The sequence below is a fragment of the Myxocyprinus asiaticus genome, chromosome 25 (genome assembly GCF_019703515.2).
Source record: "Myxocyprinus asiaticus isolate MX2 ecotype Aquarium Trade chromosome 25, UBuf_Myxa_2, whole genome shotgun sequence".
NCBI lineage: Eukaryota > Metazoa > Chordata > Actinopteri > Cypriniformes > Catostomidae > Myxocyprinus > Myxocyprinus asiaticus.
In genome coordinates, this window is record NC_059368.1 from 15,627,310 (window position 1) to 15,655,184 (window position 27,875).

At 38.0% G+C, this 27,875-nt stretch overlaps 2 protein-coding genes across 3 annotated transcripts in view; both read right to left on the minus strand.

Moving 5' to 3' along the window:
- The window catches only part of LOC127416426 (sex comb on midleg-like protein 4), a 33,384-nt gene extending 30,493 nt beyond the window's left edge, over positions 1–2,891 (minus strand). Inside the window, exon 1 of one of the 2 annotated variants that reach the window (XM_051655786.1) lies at positions 2,387–2,891. The gene's annotated coding sequence lies outside the window, so the exon portion shown is untranslated. The remainder of the gene's footprint in view (positions 1–2,386) is intronic. The other variant, XM_051655785.1, reaches the window with a different exon arrangement.
- A 1,396-nt stretch (positions 2,892–4,287) lies between these two features.
- On the minus strand, positions 4,288–22,723 carry LOC127416271 (translocation protein SEC63 homolog). The gene is made up of 20 exons (XM_051655518.1): positions 22,505–22,723; positions 19,030–19,129; positions 18,651–18,765; positions 18,432–18,544; positions 17,005–17,066; positions 16,850–16,908; positions 16,708–16,758; positions 16,466–16,574; positions 16,252–16,346; positions 15,940–16,072; positions 14,571–14,663; positions 11,558–11,703; positions 10,927–11,074; positions 10,756–10,838; positions 10,390–10,446; positions 10,062–10,226; positions 9,813–9,974; positions 8,656–8,856; positions 7,834–7,938; positions 4,288–6,465 (listed from the first exon to the last, which is right to left on the minus strand). Exons 1-20 carry the CDS (start codon positions 22,626–22,628, stop codon positions 6,328–6,330), a joined length of 2,259 nt encoding a protein of 752 aa, XP_051511478.1. The 5' UTR covers positions 22,629–22,723; the 3' UTR covers positions 4,288–6,327.
- Between the last annotated feature and the right edge of the window lie 5,152 nt (positions 22,724–27,875).

A 27,875-nucleotide genomic window follows, 5' to 3' on the forward strand; every position in this document is an offset into this window, starting at 1 on the left:
GATGAGCACACTGAAATTTTCATGCATTGCTGCCACAGCAGACCAGCAGCTCCCCCTGTAATAATGGCTGCCCTTTCAGATAATCCTTTTAGTGAGGGCTACACTTGGCCAATGCTTTATTTGCATTCATCCATATTTTATCATATTTATTCGTATTTGCCCCTGTGCTTTGTAGGCTGAAAAAGGCTTAGGCTCCCCATGAGTAATTACTTCAAAAGCAAAAGAGGAAATCAGAGACACCGCCAAATGATCATTCTGAAACATTAAAATCCTTAAATAACATTTAAATGCAAAACAATGATAATCTAAATAGGACATGTTGTATTAAAGAAGAGGTACACACACTGCAGACAGTGTACAGTCATGAGCCTATTTTTACTACTTAAATGAAATAACACTTCGTTCTGACGTCTTGTGCTAAAAGTGAGAAGCCCTTTCTTCTCACTTTTAGCAAAAAACCAAGATGATTGAATATCATTCTGGACTGCATTTGGTGAGCGATATTCAGATACACTTCCCTCTAGCTTTACTTTACTTTACTTGTATCCTCAATAGGAGACATATTTGAATATCTCAGTTTAAATTAGGGAATTGAGCCATGGGGCAATAAGCAAAAAGTACAAGGAGGAAGCTGCAATTGGTTTTCTCAACCAGTATAGTTTTGGTAGCAGACTTTTGATAACACTGTGAACCAATCCCAGCTCTGATGTACTCATTTTCTGGCCCATGATAATGAAATCCATACCCCCAATTTGACTTATCAGTGAATCATACTGTTTGGGTTTTTTTTAAACTTCTATACTTTAAAGTGAGAGCAGAAGTTAAAAATCATCTTTATGATATAATATATTGCACAATATGTCTCAACTGAATGGTTGAGGTGAATTTTTTTTCAATAAAGGTTAGCGAGAGTGACGCAATCACAAAAAAAAAAAAAAAAAAGGGGCAGGGTCTAGCAATGGCAATACTGAATGGTCAGGTGCAGAAGGTCTTGTAAATGGATGCTGAAACCCATCTAAATGACCTTGCGGTTAATCTCAAATTTCACCCAGCTAAATCTAAATCATAATCATACTCTCAAGAATCACTTCAGAAAATCGCCAAGCTCATATTGGCCCGTGGAAAAGCACTCTACCTATACCACAAAAAGATTAGCCACTTCTGAAGCCACTACACAACAATCATGTCTTATTTCAGGCCAATTTTCAGACCAAGGGAGGAGTGTGAATTTTAAAGGGCCATGTGTGACAGACTCCACAAGATCTTTATTGAATTGTACTGAATTATTTATTTATCTATCTTGCAGTGGTATTTCCTAGCACGGACCATACCACAAACTTTGAAAGGGCAGGGCTGTTTTTTGCATGACCATGAAGTGCTCTGTGACTGGAGTGTGTTTTTCTAACCTTGTAACCACACACACTTTCACACATCCCATCTCTAGTGGCTTATTTGGACCAATAATAAAGTCTGTGTGTATCCACTTATTCACTCTGACACACTGCCTGGGGGTCTGTTAATACACACACCACTGTACTGTGTGTGGGTGTGGGTGTGTGTGTGTGGGTGTGTGTTGAAGTCGCTCATTTCCATAAACATTAGGCCTGCTGGAGGATTAATAAATATCCCATAATGATGACAATTTGATTCATGATGTCAAATCTACAAGCTGATCAACAATTGGAAATTAATAGCCCTGAAATGGCTCTGAAAATGTACCCATTTTTATTTGGTCTGAAAAGCATGTTTACTTACCTGAAAGTGCAACTTGTATTCACATTTCTTTATCACAAATCTGACTCCTAGGCTGAACAGGGCTTTAGGGAAAATGCCGACAAAACAAGTGGCGGCACAGGTGGGGCAGGTATATTGTCCCAGGGGATCTTAACACCATAACTTAAAAAACAACCCCACGAATAAAAATAAATAAATAAATAAGAGTTCTTTACGATTTTAATATATAAACATTCAGCTAAGGTAAATGTACTGACTCAACACATAATAAAATCACTCAAATTTCCTATGCGGTAGATGGTGGAAAATAATGTCCTAAAAAATGCTTTATTTGTTATTTGACGACTAAACCGATGAGTATCTCAGAGATTTGTAGATGGGCTACGTTTTAAAATAAATTACCTGTGCGCAGCATTAGTGTGAAAAAGAGTTCTGACTGACTGCTTCATGCATTCCCTTTGATCGTCTGATAAAAAATATCGACAGTCACCGAACAGTATAAGTTATTATAGCCGAAAATGTTGATTAATCACCAGCCAAACAGCATTGCTGTGGCCATTTCATTTTTGCCTCGATGAACTTCCAGTTTCAAATGACATTGAGATCAGCAAAGATCCATTTGGGTAAATGAGCTCATGCCAAAATCATTTACCTCTGCATTTGTCGGCGGCCGAACAGTTAGATCGTCATCTATCCGATCGAGTCGTGCAGAACTGCCCCAAGAGCAGCAGCTGGACTGCGGGCTCGATTTTCTTCCCGCGCCGCCGGTGCAGAAGTGAAGTCGCGCGAGGATCGTGGCCAGGGTTCCCGGAGCAAAAAACAAACAAACAACCGGTTTCGCTTGCACTTAGAGACTGTGCCAAGCTGATTCGCACCCAGGGGATCTAATTAAATGGCAAGGCACGGGGGCATGGTGAAACGTTTATATACGCTATTTCGCCTAGGTATGCAAAACTATGGCGAGTAAAACATCCACACAGGATATCCGACTGTATCCTAAAAAATCTATTGCCTAAATACTGCATTAGCCCCTGAAACTGTATATTGAGCTAGAAATCTCTCTTCGGTTCTTGGGTTTCGGAACAGCCAACTTGTAAACCCACATAAAGCTTGTTAATGTAATTCCTAAGAGGATTCAGGGCTATTCTAATCAATGTTTCCTATCAGGTTATTTCCACTAATAATGCAGTGTGTGTGTGTGTGTGTGTGTGTGTAGGCTGCGTGCAAAAAAATGCAACGTTTCCGAATTTTCAAAGTGTTGTTTCTTATATTGTCCAGACACTCAAAAGTAACAACATACGTAAAACTCGTTGTAATTCGTAATTTTATAAATAACTGTCATTATGAAACAGATTGTTAAACAGAGATCATAGAAACAGCCCTTTACATAAGATAAATAAATAAAAAACTTTGAGATTTATTAGTTTCGTTTTTTGTTTTTTTTAAACATTGATCCCATAAATCTTTGTTATTAAGTTAAATGTAAATTTTTACTCAAATGGTAAATCAGAATTTTGCTAATTGGGTGTTACAACCTTCTCTGTCGCATCCCTCTAGAAAAAGTGGACCCTCCAGAATTAAAAAAGAATATTAATAATAAAAAAATAAATAAAATCCTGGCCTAAAAATGGATCCGTGCATACTGGTGGTAATTTGTTTAAATTGTGTGCTGATCTGAATGTTAATTTAAATGTTTTACCAACTCTGTGGAAGAAACTCACTAAACTTTTTGTAGAATGAGAAAATGCTACAATTTGTTTTTCATAATTTTATGCATTAAGTTGTCAGTTATTCTTGATTCATTTAGTAAAGAAATATCATTTACAGTTATTTAAATCTATTTCGATGTTGGTGTAGCACGAGGCTGAAAGCATGTCATTCATACGTGAGTAAAATACGGTACAATTTTGAGTTTACGCGACACTAGACGCACATAAGCCACACATCTCCACCAAAATCAGTGTCGCATCACAAGTATGGAGCGAATCTAGTTAGTCAACATTAGGCTAAATTTTTTTGAAGTTATTGCCTATAGTGTTGGGTTTAGATGTTGGGTTTGTTTGGATAATTCAGTTTCTCCTAATGGCAACAATTTTTCATCGGTGACGATAAATGTCCATAAACATTAAGAATTATGGAACATATTTACACTCAGGACTGTTAAATAAAATTAAATCGACATTCAAACTCATGAGATGCAAAGGCTTGGAGAACTTCTCAAAATACAGACATAAAACATTCAGCAGCACTAGGCAGTCGTTTAATTCAATATGGCAAATTCACAATTCAATGAAAGCTTTCAAAGTGGCCAAATTGCAAATTCAAGAATCCAATAATAAGTATGTGTAAAATAACATACTTGATTTCTAGCCTCCAGCTGAAGCTGCAGAAACTGGCTCTTTAAATAATGGATAGGACATTGACTTTTTATTTTTAAAGCTTAGTCTAGTCTATAAAGTTCTTAAAAAACATGTTGTATTTGTTTATCAATAAGTGTGAGGCTAAAAATATCCAAAACCCCAAATTATTTATGTATTTAGGTACCAAAAAGAGTCATTTTAAAAGTTATTTTATTTGAAATTATTTAAATACAAATAATATATATATTTTCAATTTACAATGACAGTTTTCTTGTAAACAAAAGTGGCAGATATGTTTCCTAGGCAATTTCACCATTTTCTCTGGCCAGTGAGTCTATCTGTCTGTGTGTGTGTGAAAGAAAGAGAAGACTTCTGTGCACTTGAATCACCACTTTCAGTACACAACATGAATTCTGAGGCTACATTCTTTGTTGGAGCTATAATACTAAAATGTCTATTTATCTGTAAAACCTTGATTGTTTTATAAAACTGGTAGTGAATATGTTACATGCAGCCAGAATAACCGTTTCCTCTGTTAATAAAGATTGCATTATGCAAATGCTAATGGGGGGGTAATTAAAATGAATGGAGAGATTACATTTCATACACATTTCTACATTTCAAATAATATCACCTCTGTTGGCTTAACCTCTCCCACTGCTTGACAAAAGAACAGATCAAATAAATTTTTGCACTACCACTACATTACCGCCCTCAATAAGCCATCATACCTTCCACTGGTGGAAAAAAGAAGACATTTAAGTGGGATGCAAATACACACATCCACAAAGATGCCAAATTGATTATTTTAAAGCCTTGTTAACACCCCTACCCCCACAAAAAGAAAATAATGAAGAAAAACTTACAGAAACAAAAGCAAACCCTCAATTTTTTCCTGCACTCATATTGGTGCTTCTGTATCACAGATCATCTGCAATAAAGGATGGAACCTTATTTGATGCCATTCAAAATATCTGTACAATGAATAAGGTGTTCATATTTTTTTGAGTGGAATGTAAGACCAAAAAAAAAAAAAAAAAAACATTCTAAACTATGCTCTATGATTGAGGCATGTAGGCCAAGGGATCCATGGAAACAACAGAGAAACTCTTTGTTCTAAAGTCATTTTTTAAAAATTGTTTATCGTTGCCCTATGGCCAACAGATAATGGATTAGTCTAACAGATAGGAAACTAGAGTCTACCACAGACACTGTGTCTTTGTAACAGTTGCAGTCAGCAACCGTGGGGGATTTCCTGTTTCCAGTTCAAAAAGTCAGTCAAATAATTACATGAAAATGGGGGAGGGGGTTGGAATAAAAATTTGAAATTGTCCTAGAAGGGGTTCCAAAAAAAACAACAAAAAAAAACACTACAATTGAATCAAATGCAAATGTATCCATGAGTGCCAAGAAAGCAGCCTAATATTAACCTTGTGTGGAAAGGCAGTATAGCCATTTAAGCAACATTAGACCTTAAATCAGGACTAAACTGTAGACCTGGCTGTGGAATGTCTGCAGTCATTATTACTTTGTGAGGCTGAGATAACCTGCACTGGTGACGAGAAGTTGGAAGAAGTTAAAAGAGATGAGATTTATAAATGTACAGCACTTTACTTCCAGACTTCATGACCATGGAGTCAAATTGAAATGCAACCCACAGTGGTTCCCCCCAATTCCTGCTCAAGCTCAGTACGCCCACACACGTGTCCTTGTGGTTCATACTTGCTCCAGATTACGCTTCACATGTAAAAGTGGGAACAGCTGATAAATCTGAATTCTAATATACTACATAAAACTAAAAAAATGATAAAGGTAGAAAATACCCTTAAAGAATTCACTGTGACATTGGAAAATGACAGTTATAAGGTGTGTGATTTTTCAACCGTAGTCTGGTTTTTATTTTTCTGACATATTGGTTGGTTAGACACCTTTCGTGAAGTGGAGAGGAATCTGACACACAGTGGGACCCCACCAACAATCATTCAGACAGCCCACCGATAATGACTGGATGAATGCAGGGAAAGATAACTAACAGTTTCTCAAGTCTTATGATTGGAAAAATAAGAGGTTTGGACAGATTTGTGATTCATGAGTGTTTTAAACAGGAACGTGGGGTGTCAACGTCGTGGTGGTGGCCATGAAGACTGCAGAGGTCTGGGGCTATGTAGGTCTGTTTGTTTGAACATGAGTGGGCACACTGTGTGTGAGCTGCACTATGAATTGATTGGTTGGTTTAGTCGTTGTCTTCATCATCTTCCTCAGACTCCTCAATACCATCACTGTCCTCCTGGTCATCCTCCTCTTCCTCAGTTTCTGGGATGTCCCATTGTGGATGGTTATCCAACATGGCCTTCGCCTCGTGAACCTCCAACTAAAAAAATAAAAATAAAAATAAAAAGGTCACAAATGCTCTAGAAATTACCTTAACAAAATTTACATTTCAGCCATGCATGCAGTTGATGGATGGATGGAATAAACAAACAAACACTGGCAGCCAAGAGTTTGAAATAATGTACAGATTTGCTGTTTTGGAACGAAATTGGTACTTTAATTCACCAAAGTAGCATTCAACTGGTCACAAAGTATAGTCAGGACATTACTGATGTAAAAAACAGCAGCATCACTATTTAAGTCATTTTCGATCAAATCTAGACAGGCCCCATTTCCAGCAGCCATCACTCCAACACCTTATCCTTGAGTAATCATGCTAAATTGCTAATTTGTTACTAGAAAATCACTTGCCATTATACCAAATACATCTGAAAGCTATTTGGTTCTTTAAATGAGGCTTAACATTGTCTTTGTGTTTGTTTTTGAGTTGCTACAGTATGCAATAGACTGGCATGTCTTAAGGACAATATTAGGTCAAAAATGGCACAAAAAAAAAAGAAAGAATCCGCTTTCTCTAGAAACTCATCAGTCAATCATTGTTTTGAGGAATGAAGGATATACAATGCTTGAAAATGCCAAAAAAACAGAAGTTTTCATTCAAAGGTGTACACTACAGTCTTCAAAGACAAAGGACAACTGGCTCTAACAAGGACAGAAAGAGATGTGGAAGGCCAGATGTACAACTAAACAAGAGGATAAGTACATCAGAGTCTCTATATAGATGCCTCACATGTCCTCAGCTGACAGCTTCATTGAATTCTACCCGCTCAACACCAGTTTATTTTACAACAGTAAAGAGAAGACTCAGGGGTGCAGGCCTTATGGGAAGAATCGCAAAGAAATAGCCACAACAAAAAGAAAAGTTTAGAGTGGGCAAAGAAACACAGACATTGGACAACAGATAATTGGAAAAGAGTGTTATGAATCTTAACCCACTGAGCTTTTGTGGGATCAGCTAGACTGTAAGGTGCTTGAGAAGTGCCCAACAAGACAGCCACATCTATGGCAAGTGCTACAGGAAGTGTGGGGTGAAATGTCACCTGAGTATCTGGACAAACTGTCAGCTAGAATGCCAATGGTCTGCAAAGCTGTCATTGCTGCATGTGGAGGATTTTTTCATGAAAACTCTTTGAAGTAGTTACATTTTTTTCAAATTGTAATAGTAATTTTTCACATTATTAATGTCCTGACTATACATTGTGATCAGTTGAATGCCACTTTGGTGAATAAAAGTACCAATTTCTTTACATAAGAGCAAAATCTGTACATTATTCCAAACTTTTGGCCACCAGTGTATTTATAAAGTAGGAAAGGGCATTTTCTAAAGTGAGATTTGAAACAAACTGACCTTCAATGGCTTGACCTGATCTAATCCCATGTAGGAATCTGATCTGAGAATCACAGAATATTGATAGTTTCCGGTTTTGGATGGAGCGGGGAATTTCAGTTCAACCTGGTACAAATGAGAGGTTTACACAAACATCGGTCACTTTACACATCTGCAAACACAGCAAAATCGAATACGACTGCAAACAACGAGTAATTCTGACATGTGGGGGAGATTTATGACCCTTTTGTTTACATTCTTACATTCTCATGCTCCTCAGAGAGAGGAAGCACCCACTATGTCAGACAGAATCATGATGGGTGTCTGGCTGCCTCATAACCAGTGCCTTAAATAGACAGAGACTGCAGTATGGAGGTTGCCTGGCAACAGGCTATGGGGAAAACTGCTGTGCAGGAGACTCACAGCCAGTCACACAAACACATCTCTCTCTCTCTGTCTCTCTCTCACACACACACACACACACACACACGTTTATTATCCTTACATTTTACTACATTAAAATGACAGCACACCATATTGCAATAAATTACAGTCATTTGCTTTTGGCATAATGCATTCTGATTCTAAATGCGTTGGTTTCCTAAAAAAAATAAAATAAATAAAATAAAATAAAAAACCTAATGAATAGACAGAAATTCTTGAATCGTTCCAAATGTTTTTGGGTAAAAAATATTACCCAATCCCAGCATGACACAACTAACTACCACAATTAAAGAACCAATTAAAATATTTTTTGAGGACCAAAGCAATGTCTTCCACTCTTTTCCTTCCTCAATAATAAATAAGTTGTGGTAAACAGTAAACTGGTGGTTGCAACCTTACCTCTTCTGTGTCTCTGAGTGTGCAAACATGGTTGGGCATAGACACCAGTGTCTGCTCCTTCCTATCTGCAATGTAGAGCCACCACCACTCCTGCTTCTCCTCAGGGAAGTACAGGCTGTACACAGGGTGTGTGATCTTTGACTTGGTCTCCAAAAGTGCCCTCTCACGGCGCTGAATACTCTGCTGTAGGGCCTCCCATTCCTACAGGATATACATACTGGTTATAGAAAACTGTACTGCCCTCACTGCCACAGGCAGTCCAGTGCTAGAAAAGTTACTAAAGGCTACTCATTGTTTAAAGTAGCTAAACTATTGACAAGCTACCCTCTTAAAGGGATAGTTCACCCAAAAATGAAAATTCCCTTATTATGTACACACCCTCATGATATCCCAGGTGTCTATGACTTTCTTTCTTCACCAGAACACATTTGAAGAAAAATTGAAAAATTGCTTAGCTCAGCAGGTCCTTAAAATGCAAGTGAATGGCGATTTCTCTTTTGAAGCTCCAAAAAAAAACACAGACAGTCAGCATAAACGTCATTGATACGACTCCAACGGTTAAATGAAATGTCTTCTAAAGCGATACAATGCCTCAGTTCTCACGTGTTTCAAATGCCAAAGCGATTACGTCACACGCGCAATACCGCTGCTGAATGGAAGCATAATTTAGAGTTAAAAAAGTACTTAAATATTTATCTTTTTCACACCAAAAGCGATTGTGTCGCTTTAGAAGACATTAACAGCTGGTGTCATATGGATGACGTTTTTGCTGACTGTCTGTGATTTTTGGAGTTTAAAAACTGAAATCTCAAATGTGTTCTGGTGAAGAAAGTCATACACATCTGGGATATCATGAGGGTGAGTAAATAATGAGATAATATTTGGGTGAACTATCCCTTTAAAAAAAAAAAAAAAAAAAAAAGGGTGCTACACTTTAAGCTGCTTACAAAAAGCAGCAAACTACACTATAGCTATTTAAAGGGCCGAATATCCTTTTAAATATGTAAGTATTATTTAATGCTGCAATTGCAGTTTCTCTAGCTCAAAAGCAATGGAGATCTCAATTAGGGTGACAGTACTAAATTGACTGATAACTTTATACTATATACAGCTAATAAAACAAGAACAACAATTTATACACAGTAGCAAAAAAACACCTCCTCATCGTCTCCAGCAATCTCGTCCACCTCAGTGTCACTCTGCTTGTCACTCTCCTCATCTCTCTCGCTGGGCGAGTCCTTGTTTCCCTCCGCTTCATCTGATTCACTGCCTTTATCAGAGAGCTCATCCTCTTCCTCTTTTGAAGCAGCAGCAACTTCCTGTAAAGGAAATAACAGCACTTATATTAAATCAAACTCAAAAGGACACCCAGTCAAACATATCCAGAGTTCTAATTGGCTCCTTACATTTCCTGCCACATTCCCATTGGCCTGTTTAGCCTTGTCTCCCTTTGTTTGCTGTTGGGTGACTGGTTTCTTCTTAGTCAGTTTCTTCTTTTTAGACTTGGTGGCTTTTTTAGCTCCTTTATTCTTGTTTTGCCAAACTTTTGTTTTGTTTTTGACATCACCTTGCTGCAAATGAAAAAAGTAATCATTCAACTATTCAATAGTCAGTTTACCTATACACAATGACCAAGTAACAAGATTAAGTGCAAACGCATTTTAAAATCATTAATTTGTGATTGAAAATGTGTTGCATGAATGTGCAGATAATTAAAAGCAGACAAATCAGCACCTCCTCTGTATTAGTGTCCTCTGTAGGCTGCGGTGGTTCCTCTTTCTCAAACATCTCCTAAACAGAACATTTTTGTATTGTTATTTTGTGTTAAGAATTAATTTACAGATTGTTCTGAAATAATACAACTTGGTAACAGAAATCAAAACACGTCTTTCTATAACTGATCCTTAAACGATAAACCACACATGTTCAGCATTGACATCTTGTGGATGCCTGCTGCTACTACAACATGTATTATTTCATGACAATCATCTCACATCATACATACAACAGATCAACTGCTATTGTATGAGTTAAACATTCACTCAACATTGGAATGGGTGATGGTGGCCTATGAGACATTCTAGTAAATGTGCTACTTACAGACATTCTCTTCCTTGTCAAGGTGACCGTAACCGTGACGATGGATCCAGCTGTGATGTTATTGCTATCTTCATCATCCAGCACTATGGAGTGATGAAACACACACACAAAGTTCCAATCAAATTCCAAGCAATGGTCATTCTTGAACTATTGAGTTTTGAGCAATTTCACCTTGAAGTTTGGTTTCCATGTTGATGTAAGGGAAGCTCCCGAGGACTGCCATGACCTCATCATACTTCTCCTCCCCGAGGAATCTCAGCATGTTTCTCCTGTCAGAGTCCTTCAGACTGACCAGATCCTGCAGCGTCCGCACCTTATACTGAGAGAGAGAGAGAGAGAGAGAGGAACATGCAGGAACCATATTCAGAAATGTGGAAAAATTTGTCAAAAGTTAATTTTTCAATTAACAGTTAATTGTTCAACTGTTGGTAGTATGACAGCTTTGCATCCAAATGCAGGAAAAACTATTACAAAACATTGAAAATGGTCTTTTCTTGGCTTATGAAAACTTGAATAATGTGCAGCAAAAAAACACTTTTTGGAATAGGACAGTCTATTGTTAAATTGTTTTTAGTACAAACAACTCTCTTGTGTTAATATTTTTTATTTGAAAAGGTCGTTTGTATTCCCTAATGAGACAAGTTGTGTCACTGAAGCACTTAAGTTAAAAGGCACTTTCTTCTGATTTCATTTAAGCAAGCATCCTGGAATATAATTAGGTGTATTTATTTCACCTTAATTTTCCTTGCCAATCGACAACTTGTATTACATATATGTCACCAGTAAAAAGTGGTTGTTGTACCTTCTTAGAGATGCAGTATCTGAGGTGCTCCTCTTCAAAATGGGGCAGCTGCAGTAGAGGAGACTTGGCCTCCTGCAGTCCCTGAACCACCATCTGAGAGAGCTTCATGCAGTTTTCTATAGAAGTCAGCCTAGGAGCTCGAATGCCTATAAAAACAAACACCAGCTAAAATCATAATCATTTAATCATAAACTACATGACTTAATATGGGTTAAGATTAGGGTTGGGGTTAGGTTAAGGGTTAGTACCTCGTAATTACTGTAGTTGTTGTAATTGTATAGTAAGTAAATGTACAACAGTACTGTAAAATCGAGTGCTACCCATATATTAATGAAAATAGCCCCTTTCACACATACAGCCTTTTCCAAAAAAATGAACTGCAATTTTCAGTTTCATGTGTGACCACGACCCGTTTGAAAATACCGGTACATTTTGTACTGGCTATTTCCCTGAATGAGAAGTTGTAACATAACCTGAAAAGTTCAGTTTTGATGCTATGTGTGAACAGAGGCATAAGATTAACAGTTTGAGTGCGTACAAGGACGGGACGCACTGACATAAGACGGAGATGATTCAGTTCCTCTGGAGTCCAACAAAATGTCTTGAAATTGGACATATAGTGACATTATTCCATTTAGTTGGAGAATATATTAAATGTTTGATAATTTAGAGCAGACAATAGAGGAAATCTCGTCGTGTACGACTCAAATCTGAAGTTATACGGTGAGCAGCCAATGGAAATCAATCACCGGAAAAGGGATCCTCAGTCGTTTAGTGTGTGATGTCCAGTTTTTGTCAGTATCCATTTACAAGGATGCAAGCTAATGAGGGGCGAAAAAGGTGAGACAAATTTTTTTTCCAGGGATATTTTTTTTTTTTTTTTTAAAGAATAAGCTAAAAGCACCAATTCCAGTTATTTTAATGATGCAAGTATACCAAATTAAATGCACAATAGTGCATAATTAGCTGCAAAAAATAAAGGGTATTTTGGTGTGGCTTGCTTTTGTTTAAAAAAAAAATTCAGTTTTATTAACTGATTAGTTCAGCAACACCTTCTGGGAGATGCCACTAGGTGGCGACAAATGAGCGTCTTATGTGCTTTGAGTGAGCCATTGAATCATTTTGAGTTGTTCATGTCCCAAAACTACCAAGAGACTATATAAGAACAAAGCAGATCTATAATTTTTCTTTCAGTTTGTTAACGGCTGAGAAAGACTTTATCCAAAATGACAATAGTCCAATAATGTCCTTACTGTCTCCTTTATTAAAATGTATATATCTTCAAATCTACTGACAGTAGAATGTTTTAGAATCACAAGAACAAGGCAGATCTAACATTTTCCTACAGTATTTAAACAGCCTAGCATGACTTTTATCAGAAAAGACAACAATAATGGCCTGATAATATTTATGAGTTTCAATAACGTCCTTTTGTTATTGTATTACGCATTTTACATGAGTTGAGTCGTGGTTTCAACGCTCTGTTCAACGCCAGCATAAAGTGCCCTCCACATGACAAGCGTTGCAGTAAGTGTCACGGAGGGGTGATTTTACAAGTTTGCCATGCAAGAAAGCGGGAGATGTGAACATGTTTACATTGAAAACATGTACTTGGGAGAGAGAAAGAAAAACTGGAGAAAATTGCTTTGATTGGACTTAGCGTTATCTTGATATCTTGGCGTTTTCTTGGTGAATATTATTATTATGTTCAATAACTGGGGTCTCTGCATACTTAGAAACGATAAGGTAATATTTAATTAAAAGAAATTATGAGATTCAGTATATCTTAACAAATTTGGACTGTTTTAAAATATTTCTTGTTGCTTTGCACTCTCAAATGACATCATTTGGGAAGCAAAAACGTGTGAAAATGTTATTTTTTACGCATACTGGCATCACTACATAGACTTCAATGTATTCGGCAGTGCTGACGCAAGTCATGTCAAAGCCCCTAAAGGAATATTCGGGGTTCAATACAAGTTAAGCTCAATCGAAAGCATTTGTGCCATAATATTGATTACCACAAAATTAATTTTGATTTGCCCCTTTTCTTTAAAAAACAAGCTAAAATCTGGGTTACAGAGAGGCAATTACAATGGAAGTGAATGGGGGCCAATTTTTTTTTACATTAAAATACTCACTGTTTTAAAAGTATAGACACAAGATGTAAACATTATGCATGTAAACATGATTTTATTGTGATAAATCACTACCCTTTTCTATGTAAAGTTATAGCCAATTATAGCCATATTGCATATATAGCCATGACAATGTAATGTCAACAAACCCTAAAACCTTAAAATGACTAAAAATTACAATTTAAACAGCTTTACGTGCATTTTAACAGATGAATTTATGTAAGTGCTTTTATAAAATTATAAGCTTCACATTTCTGCCTTTAAACCCTACAAAAATTGGCACCATTCACTTCCATTGTAAGTGCCTGACTGTAAACTTGATTTTTGCTTTTTTAAAGAAAAGGATGGAATGAGAAGTTTCACGAGTACCACTTCTTCAAAACCCTTCATGCTCCATTCCTGTCTGACACAGAATCACTGTGCACGTGCTGCTGTAGCCAAGTACGCGACTGGCTGTAGCTGTAACCAATCAAGCGATCTGCCTCGGTAGCACAGTACTTGCCAAGCACGCGATTGACTGCTGCTGTAATAAATCAAGCAGGAGTCCATAGTTGGGAAGTGCGTAATACCAAGTATTTTTAGATTCTGCTCATATTTTAGAAGTGGTTTTGTGTAATCCAGCCTAAAAGCACTTCTCTTCATCCAAGCGGATGAAGGAATTTGTCAACTGATAAGATAACTAACTAGATCTCAGCATTTTGGTGCTAATGTGTGAATGGTATCAAAACTGAAAAACTAAGGAAACCATTGCATGTGAATAGCAGATGTGGTACATTTACCAGTATAGGGAATTCAACAGTTTTACTGCAATTTAACAGGCTGTATGGGTGAAAGGGGCTAATGTGAACCTTGGTTCAAGACTTAGTCCAACTCACCTCCTCTACTGGTTGCCATCATTGTGAGTTGACAGCCAACATTGATCATTTCCTGCAGTAAGGCAGGACACTTTTTCACCACAAACCTTTGATCTGAAGGGGATATAAAACTTCCAATTAATAGATGCTAAATTATTACACAACCCTCTGGAAGTGTTGATTCTGATTTCTCTATATATTCTATGTATATATAGGTTATAGGTATATAGGTTAGTGTCGAAGTCTGTTCCTCCCCTGTTTCCCCTTATGTTAGTGTCGAAGTCTGTTCCCCCTAAGTTTAATGTTCAACGGCGCTGTCGAAGTCTGTTCCCCCCATGTTTCCCCTTAGGTTAGTGTTGAAGTCTGTTCCCCGTATGTTTAATGGCGCTGTCGAACTCTGTTCCCCCATGTTTCCCCTTAGGTTAGTGTCGAAGTCTGTTCCCCCTATGTTTAATGGCACTACGGGAAACACTAACCTAAGGGGAAACATAGGGGGAAGAGACTTCGACAGAACACTGCCACATTAAATATACAGTTCAGACCATCACCAAACAGAAGAGCAGCATTTAAAAAAAAAAAATGCTTTTCTCCCAATTTGGAATGCCCAATTCCCACTACTTAGTAGGTCCTTGTGGTGGCGCGGTTACTCACCTCAATCCGGATGGCAGGGGACAAGTCCCAGTTGCCACCGCTTCTGAGACTGTCATTCCGCGCATCTTATCACGTGGCTCGCTGTGCATGACACCGCGGAGACTCCCAGCATGTGGAGGCTCATGCTACGCTCCGTGATCCACGCACAACTTACCACGCACCCCACTGAGAGCGAGAACCCCTAACCGCAGCCACGAGGCCAATTTGGTTGCTTAGGAGACCTGGCTGGAGTCACTCAGCATGCCCTGGATTCGAACTCGTGACTCCAGGGGTGGTACTCAGCATCAATACACGCTGAGCTACCCAGGCCCCCCAGAAGAGCAGCATTAAGGCATGTTGCCATGGTTGTCAAACACAACAGTAGCAAAACAGTACCCTCAACTGGCAACTATTATGAATCTGAATATGGCATTAAGCCTCAATGATCCAATTCAATTACAACACTGTGAGAATGCACAAAATGACTGACAGGCAAAGGCCGCGGCCTGCAGACACATTTTTGTTCGCTGTTTATGGAGTCTAGAGCTGTCACAGCAACCAGTGAAATATCTGTGGACAATTATTTCAGTGCTATCTTCAGGGATCAGAAACTTTCGCTTACAGAACCTTTAACAAAAACTAAAATGTATTTTGAGGTGTTTTAGTCACTTTTAATTTTGTCAGATAGGTAGTTGGTGTGAAGCTCTGCGATATTATGAGAACAAAGTCTGACACTTGTAAAAGATGTGTGAAGGCATACCTTCCTCTATGTTCTCAGAAACCTCCATCCTGGCAAGGTGTGTAAGTAATAAGACGCGAGCTTTCAGGCTATAGGGGTAGCAGAACGGAGGCTCCTTCTTCTTAACGTTAATGTTTCCCAGCTCCCGAATCAACTGCAAAAAACGTATGCATAATCAGCATTATATTTAAGACTAAGCATTAGAAAATTATAGCTTAGAGATCATCCACAGGATATTTCATCATGCACGAAAATCATTGGCACGAAAATGTCTGCAACACATTTCACAACTTTTGTATATTTGGTATGTTTTGGAACTACTGAACATTTTACCTGGGGAACTTCTACGTTGTCTGTTGGTCTTATAGTGGCCTCTTTGTTACTACGAGGATCAAACTCAAATGCTGCTGTCAACACCATCCCCAAACCTGTCAAATACAGGAGAGACTAGGACTCAAGACCCTCCTGAAGTATTTTTCTTACAGGTAACCTTACATCCTGAAAAGTGTGTCGAACAAGCATGCATGCTAGGTGGTGGGGCACTTACGTTTCATGTTCATTGTAGGTGTTTTGTACATAAAGTGCATGAAAAGCTGTGTTGTGTTGATCAGGATCTGATCACCACTGTAACGGATGGAACGATACCACCATGTGCCCTAAACACAAATGCATGTACATTACTATAGTGTTCATTGTTACATTAACCAATGGAAATCAATAATACGGTTTACAAAATACATGTACAAAAACCCCCGAAAATTATTGATTGCCACTAGAAGACGGTCTTACCACAACCACAGGAAGGATGACCATAAAAGCCAATCCATAGACCAGCAGCACCTGAGAAGAGCACAGACAAGGAGATTTTGCCAATTCAGTTATTGGAAAGATTGTACATGCCAGCTGGAAAACAATATTTATGGGAATTTACAAGCATAGAGTTCTTCTGGTCAACGATCCACGCAGGAAGAGCAATTCCAAAACTTGTCACTGAACAAGAGAGAGAAAAGAACAGAGTATTTTCATTGTAACAAATGCTAAAGGATCAACCCTTAGAAAGTAAGCTTGAAGGTTAAGGCACCTCACCTCTTGGGCCATCAGGGTTGCCATAAGTCTCCCAATTTTTTCGGGATTCCTCATTAGTCAAGCTGTGAAATATTATCAATGCGGACATAAACACAAAAATGTCACAACCTTTGACATTTAACTGCTGCACAATTTTGAAAAGTTATAGAAAGGTTAAGGCTTTAATTCTGGCACAGTGGTATGACGTTTTTATGACTAGTTTCTAAGAACTGTATTGTGATGCACACTTAATTACACACTGTATAATGAAAAATTTGTTGTGATCACTATAAATAACATAGCATTAAATATAAAGGGATAGTACACTCAAAAAATGTAATCCTCTCATCATTATTGGGGCCTGGCTACCACCCCTGGAGTTCGCTAGTTCGCTAGTTCGAATCCCAGGACATGCTGAGTGACTCCAGCCAGGTCTCCTAAGCAACCAAATTGGCCCGGTTGCTAGGGAGGGTAGAATCACATGGGGTAACCTCCTCATGGTCACTATAATGTGGTTCGTTCTCGGTGGGGCGTGGTGAGTTGAGCGTGGATTCCGCAGTGGATGGCGTGAAGCCTCCACACGCACTATGTCTCCGTGTCAACGCACTCAACAAGCCACGTGATAAGATGTGTGGATTGATGGTCTTAGACGCAGAGGCAACTTAGACGCTCTGCCACCCGGATTGAGGCGAATCACTACGCGCCCACGAGGACTTAAAAGCGCACTGGGAATTGGGCATTCCAAATTGGGTGAAAAAGAAAAAAAAAAAGAAAAAAAAAATCCTCTCATCATTTACTCACCCTCATGCCATCCCAGACGTGTATGACTTTATTTTTCTGCTGAACAAACAAAGATTTTTAAAAAAATATCTCAGTTTTGTTGGTCCAAGTAAGTGAATGGTGACAAGAACTTTGAAGCTCCAAAAAGCATATAATGGCAGCATAAAAGTATTTTATACAACTCCAGTGGTTAAATCCACATCTTCTGAAGCGATATATGTGTGGGTGATAAACGAATCAATGCAAGTAATTTTTTAATATAAATGTCCACTTTCACCAGTCCTCTGAAGTGCTCTCTTTTCTCCCAAGTGTTCTTGTTTTGTTTTTGGTGATTTGCATTCTTCACGCATATCGCCACCTACTGGGCAGGGAGGAGAATTTGTAGTAAAACCTATCGTATTACTTCTGAAGACATGGATTTAACCACTGGAGTCATATGGATTACTTTTATGCTGCCTTTTTGTGCTTGTTTCGAGATTCAAAATTCTGGCCACTATTTACTTATATTGAATGGACCTACAGAGCGGATATGTTTTTCTAAAAATCTTTGTGTTCAGAAGAAGAAAATCATATATATCTGGGAAGACATGAGATAATTTTCATTTTTGGGTGAACTGTTCCTTTAAAAGTGCAACAGTGAACAAAATGGGTGGTGAAAGCATTCTTACGCTGAGTAAGCTTTAGCAAGCTTCATGAACATGGCCTCATCTCCACCTTTATCAGGATGGTGTTTTAGAGACAGCACTCTGTACTGCTTCTTAATCTCAGCAACAGATGCCCCCTAAACAGAGATATAATATATCTATAAATCTTAAAAGAAAGCATTTCAGAGATTAAAATAAGAGAGAATTAAATGATCAAAGGGAAGGAAAGAAACTGGTCCTTACTGCGTCCAGGTTGAGGACTTCATAGGGGTTATATTCCTGGTACTCACGATCTAATTTAGACACCTTATAGGCCAGGAGAAGAAATACTGCCCACCCAAACAACAGGGCTGCTTTTCTATGATGACACAGGAGAAGTAGATTTTAGTTTGTAACCTAATGTCCAATGAAGTAGATATATGTAATGGAGACAGACTATCTAATAGGTACGTGTAAAAATTCAGATTTAAGACATAAACGACAGTGTCTCAAATATTCCACACATGTAATCATGTTAAAACTAAATGCTTAAAGACTTTGTGCAGTGTGTTATAATAAAAAAATAAAAATAATAATCCCTGAAACACCATTACTAATAATCAAACAATATACAATCACTCACTTAAATGTTGGAACAATGCTCTGCTGTGATTTCATAAGCCGAAGGCGATACCACAGACATCTTCCATGAACTCTTCGTAAACTCTTCAACCGTAATTGCTCTGTGTATGAATTTACATGATAGAAAACAGTCAGAAAATTGTAAGTGTCATGCCACCTGGTTCACATCCACTGTCCAAACATACAGCCACTTATAAAACATTACTGTGGTGGTACCATAGTACAGTGATGATATCAAATGGCACTACCATCCATGCTACTGTAATGTTTTCCATGTTACTCAGTGATTACCAGATTCATGTCATGGTAATAACGGAACACGTGCAACAATAATGGTGTCAGTATTACACTGTTTAAATATTAGTCTAAGTACCATTGTACATTTGTTCCTTTTTTGTTAGTGGGGTAAACAACCTCATGAAATTATATAAAATCACATTCAGATTCTGGTGTTCCTGTGCGCCCCTCTAACATTCAGCACCAGATTACACAAGCTGCCTGCAAGTGTGCCAAAAACGCTTTTGTTATATAACAGGCATGAACAAGACAGGAAGAATCGTTGTGCAATAAAACCATCTCTTTTCAAATCTAAAGGCTTTTATAGCCTGAAGCTATTGTAGTGTTTTTGGGACCGGTAGGGAAAATATTTAGCCACAAATTAACTGTAAACTTAAGACCCAATGGAACCATTCTCCAGTTAAAAAAATAAATAAAAAAATCTGACAAATTGTTGTTACAATAATATGCTGATATTCTTATTACTGATAAACCAATATTAGCCTATACATTAGCAGAATAAACACAACACTGAATGGCATTCTGGTGGCTGACTCGTAAAACAGGTTAGAAAGAGTGTGGTTCTTAAGTAGGTGAAACTACCGTCATGAACAGCTAAATAAGCAGATATTTTGCAACATTTCAAAACCCACCCAGAAAAATGCAAAGGAGTGGCACTGAATCCCATAAAGTCCAATGGCGAATGCACTGCACTTGAGCAAACTTTGAGATCATGCCATTTGGACACAAAAAAGAAAAGTCCTTACAAAGAAATGGACAGTCGTAAGATTTAACATAACTCTTCAGAGACGTAGCTAAAGTGTGCTGGGAGTAGTTCTCAAAAACTTGTTAGGTCTGTAAATGCCTGCAGCCAATAGCAAGAAACCCCTTAAAGCTGATGTAACTTTTTCAGTGTTCACATACTTCCTTCTATCCCAGCTTAATATGCAGTGACTACAACAAGTCAATCAGAGGTTAAAATGCTTTGTCTCTGTGGCACTATAAAATTCCTGTGTGTGACCCGCTTAGACCCACCCCAACAATGTTATTCAACCAATGGCGTGAGTTGGGGCCGGGACTCTCTGACAGTTTGAACAACAGCAGATAGGGGGCATATTCGGAAAGCTCTTTTGATAACATTGTAGGGCTGCCCACAACCAAAGAGTTTCCTAGTCGACTAGTAGTCGTTAGTTTAAGCCATTAGTCGACTAGTTTTCGCACATTTATTATATTAATTTAATTAATTAATTTTTTTTGGGGGGGGGGGGGCATCAGAAAATGGTTTGAGTTCCAGGGCTGAGAAAGAATGTTATAAGTAACATTGCTAACACTGTTCTACATTACAGAGAAATACTGAACCGTAATAATGAGCCTTTAAAATATACATTTATAAGCACTAGCATAAAGAGAGCCGCAGCGACACCGGCAAATGTGGTAATGATTCTGAATGTTTTCAGAAAAACCAGCAAGGAGAATGTGTAAACATTTTGTTAATTTATAGAGAGAAATGCACATTAAGTTAAACAAGCAGTAAGCGAGGTACTAATTTAGCTTCCCCATTCCCCACAAACACTTGGATAAGCCTAATAGCGCATATTGATCTAGGTTATCTAATATTAGATTGAGCAGCCATGCTAAGTGGCTAACGTCAGGCTACTAACATGTTTCAAATGATAAGACATGTTTGAAGTCGATGAATGATAGGCGAACGTTTGCCTGCATAATTTGCATGTCGCACTCTTGGGATCATCCTTTACCCTCTCGAAATTATCCCACACTTTGGATTTCCAGCCCGACATAATTAATTACCGCATGGATCAGCCATGTAAACGATCATGTCTGTCCGTCACTGACTGTGTGACTTTTTCTGCGACCAACCGGCCAATCCAAACTTGGTTGACCAAGACTCTTCTCATCGACTAACGTTTGGTCGACTCACCTGCATGACATCCCAAGTGTGTATGACTTTCTTTCTTCTGCTGCAGAACACAAATTAAGATTTTTTTTTTTTTTTTTAAGAATAGCTCAGCTCTGTCGGTCCATTCATTTCAAGTTTGGTGGTTAAATTCATGTCTTCAGAAGAATATGATAGGTGTGGGTGATAAACAAATCAATATGCAAGTCCTGTTTTACTATAACTCTCCACTTTCACTCCCACATTCTTTTTTCTTTTTTTTTTTTTTTTGGCAATTAACATTCTTCGATTATATCACCACCTACTGGTCAGGGCTGGTCAAAGGTGGAGATTTACAGTAAAAAAGGACTTAAATATTGATCTGTTTCTCACCCGCACCTCATCATATCGCTTCTGAAGACATGGATTTCACCACTGGAGTCGTATGGATTACTTTTACGCTGCCTTTATGTTCTTTATGGAGCTTCAAAGTTCTGGTCATCATTCACTTGCATTATATGGACCTACAGAGCTGAGATATTCTTCTAAAAATCTTCATTTGTGTCCTGCAGAAGAAAGTAAGACATAAACATCTTGGATGACATAAGGGTAAGCAATGAAATAATTTTTATTTTTGGGTGATCTATTCCTTTAGGTCCTCCATTTAAGAAAACCTTTAGTGACAATAGTCTTACGATTATAAGGTCCAGATGTATGCAACTGCTTCTTTTATTTCAGACATTGTATTTCTTAAGTTACATCAAATACCACACCAGTTCCAACAGCCTGATATAATGATGCTTTTGGGGGGCAGGGTCTGGGGCTATATAAATTAAGAAAATCTTTCTTTGACCCACTCCCTAACACATGAGACACTCTAAAAAGCTTCTGCATGATGCTGTTTCCATTGAGCTGCATGACAGGTTGAAGTTCAGCTCTTCCATATAACGATGCTCTATAACCGTGCAGGACCACAAATAAGCGTCAGCATAATAAATACTCGTGATTAACTTATGCAAATCAGCATGATCCATTAATAACACTTCAGTAATACTGGTAAGATCCCCTCTGTTATAGTTAAACTGAGTGGGGGTCAGCTGTTAATGCTACATATAAACAAACTAGTGAACCCTTAGTGTCAACACTAGAACCATCACTAGATTTACAGCAGGCCCTTATTTGGTTAATTATCAACGATAAAACATCAACAAGTACTCCTCACAAGGGTGACAACCTGGTTATCAGTGTTAATCAAAAAGCCGCAGGTAACGGTTAGTTGGACGTGCATTAGCATATGGGGCCTTACCCGCATTCTGATCCCGGGGCCAGAGATAATAGGTGGCTGGGATGACTATGAGTCCCACAAATGACGTGAGGAAATAGAAAAAAGTGTTGCCACTGTCGTCGTACTGAAACTGCTGTCCCGCCATTTCGCAGCGGTTCTAAACCCCGATTTCTACTGCCTCTTTACCGCCCTATCAGTCGCACCACTGTAGGACTAGTCACATATGCGGGAGAATGAAGCCAGCGGCCACGCACTTTCTGCCACGGACACCAATTGCTTTCAAAATAAAAGTCCATCAACTGCCTGATTAGCTTCATGGATCAGGATTCTTCTGTTTTTGTTTTGTTTTTTTATAGCGCTGTGACCAATTTGTTAATTATTATTATTATAATAATTTTTTTTTGCGCTTACTTCTCGTCATCAATTCTGCAGTGGTAGATTAGCGGGCAAACACATTTCTTAGCTCGACAAAATAGGTGCCCTCATTTATGAAACAAGCATTACAATTTCTGTGTACATTGTAGGCTACGTAAAAACAATTAAATTAAATGGGACAGTTTTCACAAGAATTGATTTACAGGCGATTTAAACAGTATAATCTGTTCGTATTTCGCGAATAAGGCCACCGACTTGTATTTTGGCGATTTAATAAGGTCTATCTGCTTGGTGTATTTCGTAGGTCTGAAACACGAAAAATCTGTGCGCCTTTTCAGAGCGGTGTACGTGTTCTACGCATGCGCTTTCTAGTAGTCATTGGTTTGCCACTGCTGTACTTAATTTGCTCTGCTTTCAATCTGTTTACATTAGTTGATGAATAAACTGCTTACATTAATACCCTTGTCACTCATCTGGTATTTCTTATTTCTTTAATTAGTTTTGTTATTCATATGTACTGTGACAGTTTTGCTGTATTATGCTGATTGTTATTGTATTGGTCCATGGTTACAATAAAAAAATAATAAATAAATAAAAATAAATAAAAAAAAACACTAAAAACAGTGTGAAGCAGATACCTTTCAAACTTAGTACACTGTCACTGTGTAATTCACATGCACATAAACAAAAAATTTTTTTGCAGTTCAAACACTTAAGATACTTACAGAGATGGGACAAATAGTTAGCTGTCCTATTTAATCTTGTAATTAGGTAAACTTGGCGAAGATACATCACTCCAGCACATTACATACTGTTTTGAAGTGTTAATGTACACAATAAAAATAAATATACTTTTGTGCTTTTTGCTTTATTTACATATACAACATTTTAATTATGTTAAACTATTAAAGTACGATCTGAGATAGGATAGTTTCCCACCTATTATCACATGCAACCTAGTGTGTGATAATACAATAGACTGAATTTCAAATAAATATCTACTTATACATATATTGTCTTTTTTTAGTGCTTCTCCCAAGTGAGGCTGCAATGTCTTGTCTTGTAGATATTCCACCAAGTATTCCAGAGTGCCCATAAGGTAGTTCATGAGTTTCTTGGGTTACGTTGTTTTCCATGCAGTCCACTGGCTCATTATAGGTCTCCAGGAACAAGTTGTAAAGAATACAGCATGCCTTTACATCTATACTGATTTGGCTAATGGAATTCTTCTGCAGACATTTAATCCTCTGAAAGCAAGACTTCAGAGTATGGATGGAGCCTTGCACCACTGTAAGTGCTGCCTGTACTTTCTGGTTATAACACACCTTTTTTTTGTCCAAGTGTTCCATAATCAGGGAACGGTGTAAGAAAGTGCTCTGAAAGTGGGAAGGTGGAATCACCTATGATGGGTTTGACATGTAGCAGTGCCACTGGGTCTTCCTACAGTGCCTTGCCAACGCCAACCTCTGTGGCTAACAGGACCCTCGAGTTATGCCAGTTTCTAGGATGTTCTGAAGTCTCATAGCTAAAACGATCCCTGCTGTCACAAAAAGCCATTAGTTTGACGGAGTAGGACTGCCCTGCATCTTTATAAACCTCTGGGTCTGGCACATCGGTGGGTTCTTCCAATAGGAATAAAACCGGTTCCTACTGCACATAGAGTGCCTGTAAGTCCACAGTAGAAAAGAGCCCAACCACACACACTTTCGCCTCTTCTCCCTTAGGCCAGTGAATTGCATTACCAAGTTTCTGGTAATAAGGTGGCAGGATTCATCCAGCTGATCACAAATGAGTGACTCTGTGATGTGGAAGCGTCTTGCAACACTGTGGTAACACTCCAGGGTAGACAGAGTCCACAGACTAGCAAGAACTGCATGCAACACTGTCCATCCCTCCTGCCTTTTAGCAGTCCATTTACAGGGTTTCAGCAGTCGTACCAACTCCTACAAGTAAAGGAAAAGAACAACTTCATTAATAATCAATATTCTCTCAATTTCTAATGCTTCTTCTAAAAATGAGATACATGTAAGAAGAACAAGCATTAACGTACCTCAGCTTAGGATGGTGTCAGCTGGAAGTGACTCTTAAAATCACTTATTGACAGGCTTTGTAGCACTGTATTGAAAATGTGTCTTTTGCCATCATCTCTGCTTAACATACAGTTTAATTATTAACAATGTCTTCACAGCATCATTTCTAAAGTCTCTGTTCATCATCTGACCTTCGCATATTGTCAGTTTGTTAAATTTTCTACTTCATTCTATAGGAATACAAATTAATACCAAAAGAATAAGTTACATCACTGGTTGAAAGAACCACAAACTGTGTTGAGTATTAGCCGTAATAAGCACTCAAATACAGAACTGACTACCGTATTCTGCTGCCGTGTGAACAAAGCTTTTTGTAAAGGATGTAAACAGAGATCATGAGCAAGGCGTCGGCTTCATGGTGCTATTTGTTTACTACATGAAGAAACAGAAAATCATTGGCGACATTTAGACAATGTTTCAAATTTTTCTTCACCTGGTTTTCCGGCGTTTGCGAACAGCATTTGTCTTGAGGATTAAAAAAAATCGTCAGTATCAAAACTGTCTGTTAATAAAAAAGCAATGCCTGTTTCCAGCGTCATGCATCATGTTGCCCTCTTGTGGCAAATCTGCTAAGCCCTCTTTTCCCCTTAAAGGGAGAGGGGTCTGTCTGAGTCCTGCAAGACTACTACAAGCACGCCCACTACAAGTTACGCCTCCTCCAAATACCTCTTGGGTCAGTTGGATGCCACATTCATACATTGTGTATGTTGTGTTTATTTGGACTCCCACAGCAACCCTACACCCACACCTATCCATACCTCTAAACCCAACCACAACCACAAAGATTAAAAAAATTAAAAGTTGGTAAAATCATTACATATAACCCAAATGTAAAGTTCTTTTGAATTCAGTCATACCGCCATATCACTAGGTGGCGACAGTGAGGAGAAATATGATGAAAATGAAGAGGAGAAGAAGTTAGCGGCATGCTAACCCAAATTGTCTTTCTGGCTAAGCAAATAGGCTAATCGATTAGCTTGTTAGCTAACTGGCGAAAACAAAAGATAAATGTTTATTTTACCATTTATATCTTTTTTTATTATTGAACAAGCAGAAATTGTACAAACACCGTCAGGAATAGTCTAATTAATACAATTTCACATTAAACAAGTAAGTTCAGTTTACCATTTATCTTTGGTTTAATTATATGTGACATATATTAAATAGTTTTCTTTGTCATATTTAAAGAGGTAAGAGAAAATAAACCATACAGCGATGGCATAGGATTTTAAAATTTCTTGTAGCCAATAAAATCGCTTGATGATCCAAGCGGGGCGTTACATGTAGTGGGCGTGTCATTAAGTGGGTGTTCCTTTTAGTCTTGCAGGACCAGACAGATACACTTGGTTAAAGGGGTCACGACATGCATTTATTATTATTATTATTATTATTATTATTATTATTCTTTTAAAGCTTAAGGATGTAATTTCTGAGCCACTAGCGCCACCAAATGGATGTGCAAAAATAAACTTTGTTTGCAAAACAGCTTTCTGAATGCACCCCCTGTCTGCTGTTGGTCAAAGAAAGAGAAAGTCCCGCCCCCAACTTACGCCATTGGTTGAGTCAATGTAATGGGTTTGTACAGACAGGTGGCTTAAAACAAACAGAAGATTTTCATGGCGCTATAGAGACACAGTGCTTACATTGTTTTTAGAAAATTAACCTATGAATGGCTTACTTATAGTTGTCTCTGTATATTAAGATGGGATAGGAGAAAGTATTTTAATACAGAAAAAGTTACATACCTCAGCCTTAATATGTTCTATATTAATATGTTATAATATTAGTATTTTTATTTTATTTATTGTTTTTGCAAAAAAACAAAAACAAAACAGTCCCATATTTGTAAAACATGATAATTTCCACCCGAATTCTGATCCTCCTGTCAGAAACACTCAGTTTTGGTGTTGCTTCACCCACTGTTATTGGCTCTCTCCTTGCCATCTCACTGCTCACTACTACTGGGCAGTGCTATGGAAGTAATAAGGTAAAGTAGGCATTAATGTTTTGTTGTGGAGGCAGTCAGATGCAAATGTATACCACAGTGGATACATCACAATGTGGAGGAAGTAAAGAACGATTCATTTTGGCAGCTTGGTTTCAACAAATGCTCTTTTTCAGTGAGGAAATTTGTGAGTTCTGAAACTTACAGTATGTTTTTATAGTACAATGTCAAAAGATCAAGGAAAATGTAATTTCTCATGTCATGACCCATTTAATGTGATTGTTTTCTCCAGCTATGAAATGGCAGCATCCAAAGCTGACTAGCTGCCAAGCTGCCTAATCAGTTAATGGGTTAACCGACAGCGTTTTGAATGAATGGAACTCTTAAAGAAACTGTACTCAGAACAGTTTGGAAAGCACATTATATTCATCCTACCTCATCATTTATTCACTCTTATGCTATCCCTGATGTGTATGACTTTCTTTCTTCTGCAGAACACGAACAAAGGTTTTTAGAAGAATATCTCAGCTTTCTAGTTCCACACAATGTAGGTGAATGGTGACCAACACTTTGAAGCTCCAAAAAAGTGCAGATTTACATATGGACTTTTGAAATTGGATGTACTGGTTCGGACTAACAGGAATAGACCAGAAAAACATTTCACCTCTTAAAGGTGCCTTATGAAAATATATCCTCTGTCTCAGTCTACAACAGAATCAATCAATTGAATTAAGCAATGAACAAAAATGGCTGAATCTCATTTTTCATCAATAGATGGCACCAGAGTAATAATTTGAACCTAATTTTTGAGTCATGCCATGGAGGTTGCAACACTATGGCCTTCAAAACAGTCAATTCACAACAATTGTTAATCAATTCCTCAAAGTGTGTATGTTGATATGAAAGAGAGAGAAATGAGAGCAAGTGATCATGCTTAAGCCTTGAAAAACCCTCCTCAATAACCTTTGCCATTCCCTCTTCA

Bases quoted from the DNA above. Each gene is read 5' to 3' on its own strand.
- LOC127416271 (XM_051655518.1), bottom strand. From the start codon at position 22,628: ATGGCGGGACAGCAGTTTCAGTACGACGACAGTGGCAACACTTTTTTC. The intron at 11,704-14,570 runs GTGAGTTGGACT...TTGTTTTTATAG, and splicing joins GATGGCAACCAGTAGAGGAG to GCATTCGAGCTCCTAGGCTG. The intron at 10,839-10,926 runs GTGAAATTGCTC...ATCACTCCATAG, and splicing joins CATGGAAACCAAACTTCAAG to TGCTGGATGATGAAGATAGC.